Source organism: Triturus cristatus, chromosome 2_1 (genome assembly GCF_964204655.1).
Source record: "Triturus cristatus chromosome 2_1, aTriCri1.1, whole genome shotgun sequence".
NCBI classification, from domain to species: domain Eukaryota; kingdom Metazoa; phylum Chordata; class Amphibia; order Caudata; family Salamandridae; genus Triturus; species Triturus cristatus.
In genome coordinates, this window is record NC_140581.1 from 852,407,963 (window position 1) to 852,421,072 (window position 13,110).

Consider the following 13,110-nt stretch of genomic DNA (forward strand, 5'->3'; position numbering starts at 1 on the left):
TTTTGTAGCCAAGCTGTTTGTTGCCGGGGTTCGTATCATACTATGCTCTTCATAATCTCTATGTTCACCCCCTTGAGATTGTTTTGCTTCTTTACGTCCCCTCACTTGTACAACAGAGTGGTGGTTTGTTCTTGTGATTTCTCTGCAATCATCGTCCGTTGGCAGGTGTAGGCTTTGGTCGGCTCCTGATCTAGGGCATTCTCCCCTTCGTGTGAGTACTGGATTTAGTTTGTCAGTTGGGTCTGCTGAAAGACCCTCACCACCTGTTGACCCATTCAAAAGGCTAAAATTATTTCCAGGATGGAGTTTATTTTTAAATATAGGGAAGATTTTCTCAGGAGCCCCATTAGGTTGTTTCTTGTTCTTAAGCCTTGCCTTTCTCGCCCTTTTCCTTTCTCTCTTTGTTAATTTTTTCTTGGAGTTAGCTTGGATGATAGATTGAGATTTTTCATTGGCCGAGACAATTTCACCTAGATAACTTTCCTTTGCTGATTGGTCCGGATCATCCGTTGTTTGTTTACTTATTGAGGTCTTACTCTTGAGTATTTGTGATTTTTCTGGAGAAAGGGTTATTTCTAGCACCTGTCTGTTAGCACGTGAAAGTTTAACCTCCCCTCGGATGTCCATCAAGATGGCCGGAAGGCTTGCTAGTTTTTCTATTATGCTTCCACAATCACAGTTTTGTATTTGATCACTCCTTCCTGTGGTCAGATCTGGTATCCCCTGAGTTGTAAGGAGCGCGGAAAGGGAGTCCAATTTTGCGTTTATATCTGAAATGTGTCCAGCCATTAATGTAATAATGTCAATCTGGACTTCCATCTTGTTTGATTGGTAATTCAGCACCCTTATTGCTTGCTCTAGGGTGCTTAACAAGGATTGGGTCCATGATGTTGAAGGCTCATGTTTTTCTATATTGCTCAGGTCCTTTAGTTCTAAGTCCGACATATTCCCTGGTGAAATTGTAATTGGCAATGGAAGACTCTGGAGTTGCTGAATGACCTGCGTAGTTATGCGATCCTTTGTGCCTGCTTTTTGTTGGTCTCTACTTGAGTCGGGGCCTCGAGGGGTTGAAGCCAGCATGCCCGGACTCAAGTGCTGAACGCCGAGGCCGGGTATTACTCGTGAAGCTCTCTCTTGAGTGTCGATGTATTTTGTAATTCTCTCGGAGAGTTCCTCAAATCGAGAGTCGTTTGATAAGAAAAGGGGGTTTAACCATGAGTCCGCTTCTGGCCCTAAAAGGATGGATTGATTTTTGTGGCCTGGGTTTCCCTCATGGACACCCGTATTTCCTTTAATGTGGTCACCAACGTTAACATTGTCTTCGATTGTCGCGACTATGACCTCACTTTTTCTTGGTGTCGGGCTTGGGGCCTTTACGAGGCAATTGTCCGCAGTGACCCTTATTGCGCTGCTTCCATTAATTTCTTTTGTGGCAGCTGAGATGTTGGGACAATGCACTTATGCGGTGATCAACCCATGTTTGCCTTAAAGGGAACACATAGGAATGGTTGGAGACTCAGGTTTAATATTTGGCAAGTTTGATGGCTCAAGAGGGCTTGGAAGCTTAGAAGCTTCCACTGTTGGAGCCTAGATCAGTGTCAATGGGTCTTTTAGATAAAATAATTTTAAGAGGCCGGGTTTCCGTCTGGGGTCTGGTCTTGGCTCGGGGACTGGTACCGATACCAACTTTTCTCTTGTTTTTGGTTCATGCCCCGGTTCCGGTGATCTTTTTACTTCCATAGTTAACTTTCTGGATATTTTTTTTTTTTTTTTACTTTCCGCAAGTTGGCGTGATTTCCCCGATCTCATTTCCCCTTTCTGGGACCCACACTCCTTTGGGCCCCGGCAAAGGATCAAGTCGTGGAATTTAATGGCCAAACTTGGCGAGTCTTGGCGGGGTCGGACGTGTTTTGGTCCGCCACTCTACAGACCACAGACCGTACTCTACGGTACTCTCCGGTACTTTCGCAGCGTTAGGCTCCCTCAGTCAACAGAGGGCACTGTTGTCTGCCTTTACTTTACTATGCTCCTTGCTCCTTACGCCCACGCTACCCCGTCCAGCTGCTTAGCCAGGCACGATCCGTGTTCATTTATTTACCAATGTGCTGGCTCAGCTCGAGCCCGAGTGCAGGTATGGAAACGAGTATCGAAATACAGGGAGCGATGGACTATGCGATGGAGTATGCGCAGGGGGCGTACGGGGAGCGGGAGGACAGGAATTAGGCAACTGCCCCTCCACTCTACCCGGCTCTACCCAACTCAGCTTGTTTCCACTCACCGCTAACCGCTCGCTCCTCTCGCTCCTCTCGCCTCGCCTCTCTCGTCTCCCCTGATCACTCGCTAGTGTTTCGGCTGATTCTGCTGTCCTGCGGAGACACTGCTCCGCTCCTCTCCGATAGCGGCTGCGTTGGGAACGGTGAAACAGGGTAGCTCCTCCTGTACCTCCGACCTCCGTCAATCAATACAAATGTCAGGCGGAGAGTGTGAGAAGTTGGCCTGATGTATGATGTCACTAGTTATAGTGTACACCTTATATCAGTCCAAATACCCTTATGGTGATTGGTTGTAAAGTCAACCTTATAGACCAGCTATCCTAGTGGTAGCATGGACAAGAGCAGTCTTAGGCTAAACTCTGAATGGCATGTGAAGCCAGCTGTGATACCATATATAATCCCTTGAATACCAAATGAAAGGACACCACAACAGATATATATATAAAATAAAGTGTATTTATTCTAAGCAAACCCTCAGCACTCTTTATGAGATTAGAGGTAAGTACAACACAGTCTTATTTATGCATACATTAAGTCACACAGGTAAGTAATACAGTTAGGCCCTAGGGGCCACGCAAACCATATACTAAGTAAGTGGTATAAGAACCACTGTCACGGAAATAGAATAGGCCTAGGCCTAGGGAATCGCTGGGGCTACACTACACTGGCCCACGGGATTCGTGTGCAGAGTGGAAACACTCACGCGTAATGCGTAAAAGTCAATAGCAATAGTACAGTTTAGAAAACGGTAGATTTAGGACACTTCCGGAGTAGCTAGGAAGTTGAGACTTGAAAACTAGACACTAGGATAGTCACTATCCTGATGAGCACCGGAGTACCCAAGTTACCTAGCCCACAGGCTGCGGGTGCATAGGGGTGAAGATGCGTCGTTTTCGTCGTCGACTCCTATGGATGCCTGAAGAAAGATGCTGACAGGCAGTCAGTGAAGAGTGTCCGGTGGATCCCAAGGCTGGGATCAAGAAGAGAAGAAACCTGCAAGCAGAAGGGACAGAGTCAAGGTCACTAGCCAGTGACCACGTGGAACCAGGAAGGAACCAGGCGATGTCGTGAAGATTGCAGGTGAAGGTGAAGCTTGTCGCTGCAGCCAGGAGGACCAGGAAGCGTCGAGGACGACCAGGAGGCGAGCTGTCCCACGAAGGCTCTTGCTGTCGGCGGCGTCGAAGTTGGACTAGGACTCACCAAGCCTTGGCAAGCGGAACCCACGAAGAACGAAGGACTTGCTTCTGGTGCAGATCAGGAAGGTTTGGGGTGCTTCTTCTTTGCAGAGAAGCGGGAGCCAGTCTGGAGGAGCCAAACCAGCGCAGAAGATTTCAGGGTGCGTCGTCACAGAGGCCACTAGCCAGCGGGCAAGCAACCGGACAGACGCGGCAAGCAGGAAAATGCTGAAGGGCCCCACGCAGGACTCGTGGAGTGTGGGGGGCTGATCTTCGGTGCAGATGGTGCTTGGGGTTGGGGCTTCTCAATCCCCGGTGCACAACTTCGAGGGTACCTCAGAAGATGCGCTGTAAGTTACTAGCCACTTTTTCCAGGTAGCCGGTCCCACGTCGCTCGTCGCCTCCACGGATCTCAGCTCTGCTGCAGATGTGGATGAGGGTCGGAGAAGTCTGGAAGTCAAGGCTCTGGTCGGGCTCTGCAGTCGGTTCCTCGTAGAACGGTCGCAAAGCAAAGGGTAGTCTCTTGATGGTGCCTGTTTGCACAGGGTAGCCACTCCTTGGCTACAAGGGAGATTCTTCAGTCTTCTTCTTTCGTCGAATGTCGAAGGTCCAGAGTTTCTGTTCAGTTTTGCAGGTTCAGGATAATCTAAAGTCTTGAGGCCCAACTCCCACTCTTATACTAATCTGGGGGGCTGGGATACCTGCTAGGTCACGCCTTATGGGTGGGACCTGGGAGGGGGTGGTTACACCCACTTCCCTTTGTCCAGTTTCGCGCCAGAGCTGGGGCTGGAGTGCCCCAGCGCCGGTTTGAACTGGACTATGCAAGGAACACCTTGTGTGCCCCAGGCATGTCTCATTCCTTTCAGCCCACCCTGCCCCAATACACTAAAGGCTGTCTGGGGAGGTGCTAGCACCTCCCCAAGCAGGAAACCTATTGTCCAGGCCTCCCTGGCTGGGCTCACTCCCAGCAGCAGGAGGTCAGACTTGTGTCTGTGGCAGCAGCATCCATTTTGTGATGCTGAGGCTTTGGTTAGAGTTAAACAGCAAAGTAGGATTTTAACATGTCTCTCCCTCTAGAAGGGAGGAATAATATCCTCATCACCAGAAATGGTATGGGGGTATTATTCCAAAGTGTTAGACACCTTACACGACATGTTTTGATAAAGCCAAACCATAGTTACCATAACCGTTTAAGATTATAAGGCACTTTAAGAGTATATGGTAGGCTATATCATAGAACAGCTATAAGGACATGGTTCCGAAAGCTGCAGACAGGCTCAGCTCATGCTAGAGCACCATCTCACATGTTACCAAGCACTCTGCCTCCAGGATTGTTAAGGCCTGCCATAGGAGTGACTGATAGGTACACATGTGTCTATATATAAGGGTAGATATAGGCATACTATATCTAAGCAAGGGGTGATTACACGACCTTGCCCCAGCTGAGTGATCAGCCAGTTGTGTCTGATTGGAAGGCCAGACCAGGGGTGGCATAATACATGCTGCAGCCCCTGGGAGGCCTAGGGTACACCTATGCCCTGGGTACCTAGGGTACACTGTACAGGGTCCAATAAGGTGATCCTTACCAATTGTGTATGTACCTAGGGTACATGGAGTCCATTTTACAGAGAGAGCAGACAGCCTGAGACCCTGAATGGCAGGATCTCAGGTCAACTAAGTCGAAAAACCAGCTAGACACTAGGCAAAAAGTTGGGGGTAACCATAGTCAGATATCCACCTTCCTACAGAGAGGTTTCGGATGTGTCGCCGGCTCTGCATACTCAATTTCGCTCACCAGCTCTACTTAAATCGGCACAGAAGCGAGGCAGTGAGCAAGCGAGCCGCCGGAGGCGGTGCCACTGGGGCCGCGGGGAACGGGGGGCAGGAGATTGAACAGCCTCCGCTCCAGCCCGCTCAACCCGACTTGTCTCCTCCGGCCACCGGATCGTCCTGGCTACGGCCCAACCACGGCTCTACGGCTTCGCTCTGCTCAAGCTGCTGTACTGGCACACTGCAAACCGCGGAAAGCGGGGAAGCTCCTCCTCCTCCTCCACGGCAAATCAGGCTCTCTCAGGCTCTCCGTCAGCATCAATGAGAAACTGCAATACGACACTCTAAAAAAAATTATGGGCTCATTGCTTGACATTGACTAAAGAACTAAGATCCATCACTTTGCCTTTTAACAAAATCATGAAGCAATTCCCTGCCAAATGGCTTGCAAGCACCCTTGAGTTTAATGGATTTTTAGATTGAGCACAGGTTGGCTTTCGGACTGGCCACAGTACAGAGGCCGTGCTGGTAGTCACCCTGGACTTTTTCCATAATACCAATGATCTCCATCTTTCTGTTGGCCTCCTGTTGCTAGGTCTCTCTGCAGCCTTTGACACGGTCAAATACACCATCCATATTAACTGTCTTAGAATGACTAGATTGCCACATACTGCTCCGGAAAGGTTTACCTCCTTTCTCCAAGAACATAAGGGAAGAAGCCATCATCTCCCTCTTGCTCCAAAGAATTGGCATTTTGTTGTGGGTAGTATAACAGCAATTTACTCTTTCTCCTATCCTCATTATGAGCTCTGGTTTCCAGGTGCTTACGGGCCTCCGCTCCGCTTGAATTTCAGTAACCCTTTATTTAACATCAGTCTACAGTTCAAAGAATGTCTGACCATGGTAAAGGACTGGATGGCTGTCATTTTTTTAAAACTCATTTGCAACAAAAACGGAATTAGAACAATCTGAGGTAATGACTGTTTAGTGCCTCTCTGGTTCTTCTCCTTGGGAAATCTTCAACTCGAGCCTTTAAGGTAAGAACCTTTGGATCTGGACTGACCACGATCGATCATTTAAAGCTCAGATCGACAAAAACTTGAGCTGTATGCATTTACTGCTCAGAATTCTAAAGAAAACTCTTCCCTGTTACAACTTGGTAATTGTCATAATCTCCTCCATTCTGTGGCTTTTGTACTGTGGAAAAGCACTAACTGGGACTCTGGGCATATCAGCTTTTTAATCTTCAGATGATCCAAGAAACAGCTGTGCAGCTGGCCTGCGCTAACTGGACCATTTCTCCACGGTGCCCTACCTATCAAGAAGTAGATTCAGGTTGAGAAACTCGGTTTGGTACTCTGGGCCTTCTACTGCACAGACCCCCCATGAATCTTGCCTCGCTCATCTTAACCTACATTTCTCAAATTTGGATTCACTCTCATTGCTTGAAATTACATGGCACCGCGGGGCACACTGTGCTGGAAGGTCTTTTTGGATCCTAGGCCCTAAACTTTGAAACTACCTCTCCCTTGTTGCATCAGACTACTCAATCTTCTTTTCTGTAAAAAGTAGAACACATAGTTATTATGATAATGGTCTCTAGCTGCCCTTTCTCCGGTGTCGTCCTTTTTTATGTACTTGCACAAGGATGACCTTAAGAGCTCAACATCATAAATGCGTTTGCATTGAGGAGCAAAAGCGTTACTATTCTCTTGCAAGACAATTATAATTACTGAAATAAACAGCGCATTTGACAAATACCTTCCAATTCAAATATTGAGAGGAGTATTTTCTGAATTTTCTTTGGCAATACAGAAAGGATGCAATCAGTTGTTTTCTTTGTAGTTTGCTATTATGCACATCATTTGTGTTAGTTGGAAAAGTTTAATTAGAAGCTTAAAGTTTATAAATCAACGTCTATTAAGGTGCCTGTTTATTTAGATATACATCAAGTAAGCAGTTCTTACTGTTAAATGTTTATCCTAATTGTTAATATGTTATTGTACAGCCCTGAAAAGCCTTTGAAACATGTGGTGACTAAGGATCTCGTGTTCTGAAATGTATGTATATATTTACTCATGATGATTAACTGTGCAGTGTGATTTAGAGTCTGTTATGAATTACTAAGGAGAATAAAATGATGAAAATACTCGGATCAAGATTTGAATTGTAATTTATTGGCTGACGGGACTGTTTATTTCCGTAAAGATGACGACTGCCTTGAAAGAGAACAGTAATACCCTTGCAACCCATGCAAACAATTGTTTGAACTTTAACCTATGCACAAGTAACAGTGCTTAATATGAGCCGGTTGTTGCTGGTGGGCCCAGTGGCACTCATTTGTGTGGACCAGCACTTATTTTAACTCATAAGATTTTGACCATAAGCAAGAGTGCAAAAAGGGGAAAAAATTACGAAGAGCATGAAGGAAAAACCTTCAAAAAGGGAGAAAGCAGGGGCTGCTAAAAGTGAGATATCGGGGCAATAGTGTCTGGCAGGGGTTTAAAGAGGGCAGAGGTGAATTCAAGGCTTGATATTTGGTGTCCTGATTTTATTAGCACCGCCAGAGCAGAGCTTTGGGCACTGGCACTCATTATTTTACATTTGAAGCACTGACCAAAAGTATATCTGGTTAAAGTGGGGGTAGCAGCACAGGGTCTATACCTCGGAGAAAAAAAACTGCTTCACAACTTTCTCGGTATAGTTGCGATACATATGCAAATATAGTTCACTGTGTTATGTTGTTTTAGAGTTTCGAATCCACTACCAATTCCTACAGTAAACTTTGACTACCTGACTCCTGCCAAATCAATGACCTAATTGAAGTAAGTTGGTTATACAGTCGGAGCACATCAGTAGTGCAAAAATGCCATATCTTCAGTCAACAAAAAAGTAGACCTCTCTTGCCTGCCACGTGTTGAAAGTTAGAACTGAGCTCTGCCAAGCTAAAGAAAAAAGGCAGATTTTCAAGATATTCTACAAGCAGTGGCTGCTACACAGATTACACAGTATCAAAACAATGATCAAAGAAAAAGACTCTTAAGACTTTCTGTGTTCATGTTCTTTTCCACTGCTTCACGGAAGGGCACAGTGTACCCAAGGATTCACAAAATATCTATGGTCAAGAACCTCTTCAAGGGATAAGAAAAGGAGTTACATACCTGTAACTTCAGTTATCCAGTATTGGTATCTTTCATAGATTCACATGCTTGAATCATCCCCACCGTCGAGGTGAGAGTCTCAACCCACCTCGACGGCGGGGATGATTCAAGCATGTAAATCTATGAAAGATCCAATACTGGATAACACATTTTTCTATCTCTCTGTGGTCAGCAGGATATTAGTCAATTAACAAATGACACAGGGATGAAAAGAATGTTAACTCAATGCTGAGGCTGAGGTCACTAACAGAAGACAGCTCTAGCCTCTGGAGACCCCATATGTGCCTTGAGATATCAAGTCCCAATCTAAGAATAAGATGTACCCAATACAAATTATTATTATGAACCAGAGCAATACAGCATCATTAGATACAAGTTCTAAAAGAATCGCTGGTCCCTATAATCTGGCAAAGAATGCTTAGAAAACCACCTGGAGACCTCTATGAAAACATTTCTAAGCCATTTATAGAGGACTACTCGCTGGCATGCTGACAATACAAGTATTATTATATGATTCGTCTCTGAAGGCAAACCATAAACTTATTCCAAGGGAGGCAGGGGATTCCTCGGAGGATGGGCTGGTGAACTTACAAACATTTATTCATGCCATTGTTCATTGAGATTTGACCATTTTTGATTTTTAGAAGGCTTATGAGAAAGACATTCTTGTATTACAAAACAGGTGGCTTCACTAGTGGAATTCTTAGCTTAACGATCAGAAAAAGCTTGTGAAAACAGTATAAAAACCAACAGTCCCAGGAACTAACACTGATAAATAGGAAATTCAGGAGAACTTAAGAAAATCAGGGGGGCAATGAAACATAAAACGAAAAGCAGCTATTGAAGACATGCTGATACTGGTGGATGGCACAGATAGAATTCAAAGTAGATAATACCAGGCTGTGACTGACCAAGAACAAATCACATTCAAACGTCACTAATAAATTAAAAGTGCGAATGTATGATATCCTCATTGGCAGTCATAAATGCAATAAACATTACTGAACAGCATGGAATGCTGTTCTTTCCTTACCATGAAAAGTTCAAACTCCTCTTCATTTCGAGCAATCATCTGATTTAATGTCTCATCATCAGGAACTTCGTCTTCTTCCTGCCATTAAAGAAGATCCATTAAAACGTTGATATTGTGGCAGCAGAACTGTGATGTTGATTTTAATCCAACAGCCCGGTTAAATTATACACTTAACCACCCAAACTTGCAGAAAAATACAATGCTCAAAGAAACTACCCACTCAGATGAGAACAAAGAACACCAAAGTTTACAAGAGGATCATTATGTTTAGTATACTACCTTTCCAGATATGCTTTCCCAACTCTTAATAAATATATAATGAAAATGTACCAAAACCAACAAACTGCTCGTTCAATAGTAGTGGGCAAGGGGGAGGAGCCAAGATGGCGGACGGACAGGACGTCTGAGCTCCCGGCTCCGCAGCCCGTCTGCTGTTTTACATGACATCCTGATCTTTAATCCTGCCTACGGCGCGAGCAAATGTAACCACGAATGCGCTGACACTTTCCGCATTCCTCCGATGTCCCCGCCGCCTTTTTTGGTCGAGGATTCATAGAGTTTGCCGACTTTGGACTTTGCCCACGCACTCTGGCCCGACCACCGCCGCCGGACACCGCTTATCCCGTACGGTGAGACGACTTGGGGCCGGCCGGCGCCTGGGGAGATGTGACCGGCTGTGGAGTGGACGGCTTGGCGGAGCCTTCTTCGCGACGGAGAGAATTCCTGTATGACTGGGTCCGGGCTGGCAAACCTTCCTTTGTCATGCTGCCAGCGGTCAGAGCGGTGTCCATTTTAGAGCGCCCACCTCCCGCATTGCTATATAGCTGAGGGCTCTCACATCGTGTGAGCCCCGTATAGCGAGCAGTATCTATTCTTGCCTTAAATGCTATTCCTCCGTCCTATGGAGTCACCCTCACCCCTCCGATGTGGGCTGACTGCAAAAATGGTGGCGGTGCCGGTCTACCTCGCCGGAAAGACGGAAGCCTCCATATCCCTGACGCAAGCTGCCCTGCCTACTGTCGAGCTGGAGGGTGTCCCGGTGGCGCCTTTGCATACTGCCGACATGCTGAAGCGGGGAGCAGACCTGACCTATGGTGATATCCTTCTAGCCCTGGAAGACTTGAGGGCGACATGGTGGCAAAAAGCTCGAGAACTGGAGCGGAAGATCGATGTCGCTATGCCATCCAGGGAACTACTGCGGTTGTCTGACCCCCCAATGCCTCTCATTCCCTTCGATGCGGATACAATGTGGCGACAGGGGGATACTGTGGAACGTCCTCTCCCTGGCTACAGTGTTGAGTGTTCTTTTAATGATAGAGTTGCAGATACAGAGCTCCCTTCCACTTTACAAGCTGAGACTCTGCCTCTTCAAGTGTTGCCACGGCTTCCTCAACATCGCCGGAGTGTGTGCCGTTCTGTGGGGAAAACTGTGTTGGTCACTATCGATGTGGTGATGGTCTCTGATTGGGAACTCTCGCTTCCTCTTCCTCTGCGTCTTCTATGCCGGGTGCGGCCATCTTGCTCCTTTGTTCTGCCTGAGGTACACTCCCAGCGGTGGCCATGCTTGGTGGGGTTTCAGCGTTCTGGCCAGGGCTGATGTTGCCTCCCTTGATGATCCTGCCTGACCGCCTGGCATGACCCGGACTAGAATATTTGTCTATGTATCTGATGTGCCGCATGCGTGTAATTTGCTATTGTTGATTGCGGGGGTGGATCTGTGGGGCCGCTTAGGATCGGGCCAGGGCTGGGCGATTTCCTTTAGTTTGCTGTACGTATTGGCGGGCGGGGACTAGGATGGGACTGCTAATTATCTGATTTATTCGCACATTTGGAATGGAGTCTCCCCACCTGCTGCTTTGCTTGCTACTTCAGTTGTGCTGATGATATTCAGGGTGGGGGATGCTTATGGGGCTGGTGGTGACCGGGAGTATGTAACATTTTCTCCTCCTGCCTTCTCTGGGAGTCGGAGACTGGGATGTTCTTTCCCACTCTCCAGACTCTCTTTCTCACTTGGGGTTCTTTCGGGGCGACAGGCATGCCTATTGGGGGGGGGGGGGTGGGCCGTGGCCTTCTGCTGGTATGCAGGGTGGGGGGATGGGATGTGTTCTATGTCCTTTCTTTGTCTCTATGGCCCTCTTTCTCTTTCTTTCTCTCTTCTTCTTTGGTTTCTTTCTCTTCTATGTTTCTTCGGGGTCGGGGTTCAGTGTTAGTAGAGAGTTTATTGTGTTCTATCATTCTGTGGTATAGTGTTTGCTCTTAGTTCCTGGATGGTGGCCACCTGTTTCCTTACAAATGCCCTCCTATATAACGCCTCCTTCTGGGTGCCCCGTGACCGGTGATGTCTCTCCTGGTCAGTGATCAGCTTCGATTCTTTTTGTAGTTTACTACATTGTACTCGACAAAATCATAAAATTAAACCTTTTCTTATCCTGACATTATTGTTCTAGGTTCTACACGGTATTTTTCACTCAGGGATTGCTTCAACGGCGTTCTGCCCAATTGGTTTTTCTCTTTTCTTTTTCTTTTATCCTTTTCTGATATGTCATAGCGGCCGGCCCCGAGGGGTTGTAGGCAGACGCTGTGTATTGTGCATTTACCAAAATAAAGGTTTTTTAAAAAAAAAAATAGTAGTGGGCAAAAGCATTCTTCTAACATTGATTTAAGATCACCTGCTTCCTCCATGAATTCCATCAACAGAGTAAGGCAAATTCAACATTTTGCAGTATATGTACAGTTGTCACACTCAACGTAAGGCCAGTCAAGGATCTATAAATCAAGACTAAAATAACACAGGCCTTCAGTTAAAACAGCATTTACACAAAGCCTGCATCATTCGTCTAGACACATCCATAGAGGATCAATAACAAAATGTCTCCACATTACCATATTCAGTGGTATTAGGTTCAAGGTTGGGTTTACAGATGAAGCTTAAGAAACAATCTCAGCTTTTTGCTAATTTCTAAAGAGGGTGAGTGAAACATTTGTGTAAAGCGCGATTATGCACAAAACTGTCTTGGACCACTGAGCAGTAAAGACCCCAGAAAGGGATATTGTGAGACTGAAAGCTTCCTTAAAAAAAACTCTCTAAGGAATCATATGAAACACAGAACTGGACTCAAAGATAGAGGAAGGTGATTACAAAGACAGGGACTGTGCAATGTATCACTATTTTGTTGCTATGTTGGCTCTTTGGGTGAATGATACTTCCAGCAAATTCAGGTCAAATGAATTAGGTCTGTAGAGGAATTAGCCTCTGAATTTTCTTGCTAAAGTCATCTGGAAGTTAAAACAAATTAGTGTCCTTACAACTATGGTTCAATCAAATATAGGGAAGCGTATAAAAGCCTAATGAAGGCAGTGCATTTCTAAAAATACCACTTTACATTGAGAAATCTCCCTGATTTTGAATCCAATGATGTTTCTCCAAGTGCTACTGGAACTGCATTAGCACAGATCTGCCTGTGAAGTTGGCTAGAATAAGAAATGGTGATTGGCCTAAAACTAGACCTGACCAGAACCTAAAATGTCCTTTCTTACTTTCCTAAAGAAACTTAACAATTGCGCAGCACAAACATATCTCCTAAAAGCACATATATGAAAAACTTTGACATGAAGGAAGAAACATTGCAAGAGATTTCATCAACAGTGTAGGAAAGTAGGATCTGCTTTCATGGTTATCCCCACTTTTTGCTGGTGTT

General features: G+C 45.9%; 1 protein-coding gene across 3 annotated transcripts in view; it reads right to left on the reverse strand.

Annotated features, from left to right (window-relative positions):
- The window catches only part of SMARCA2 (SWI/SNF related BAF chromatin remodeling complex subunit ATPase 2), a 1,761,756-nt gene that overhangs the window by 487,509 nt on the left and 1,261,137 nt on the right, over positions 1 to 13,110 (reverse strand). For all 3 annotated transcript variants that reach the window (XM_085632958.1, XM_085632957.1, XM_085632956.1), the window contains one exon: positions 9,413 to 9,490. In XM_085632958.1, the coding sequence (XP_085489084.1) occupies positions 9,413 to 9,490 (78 nt within the window). The remainder of the gene's footprint in view (positions 1 to 9,412; positions 9,491 to 13,110) is intronic.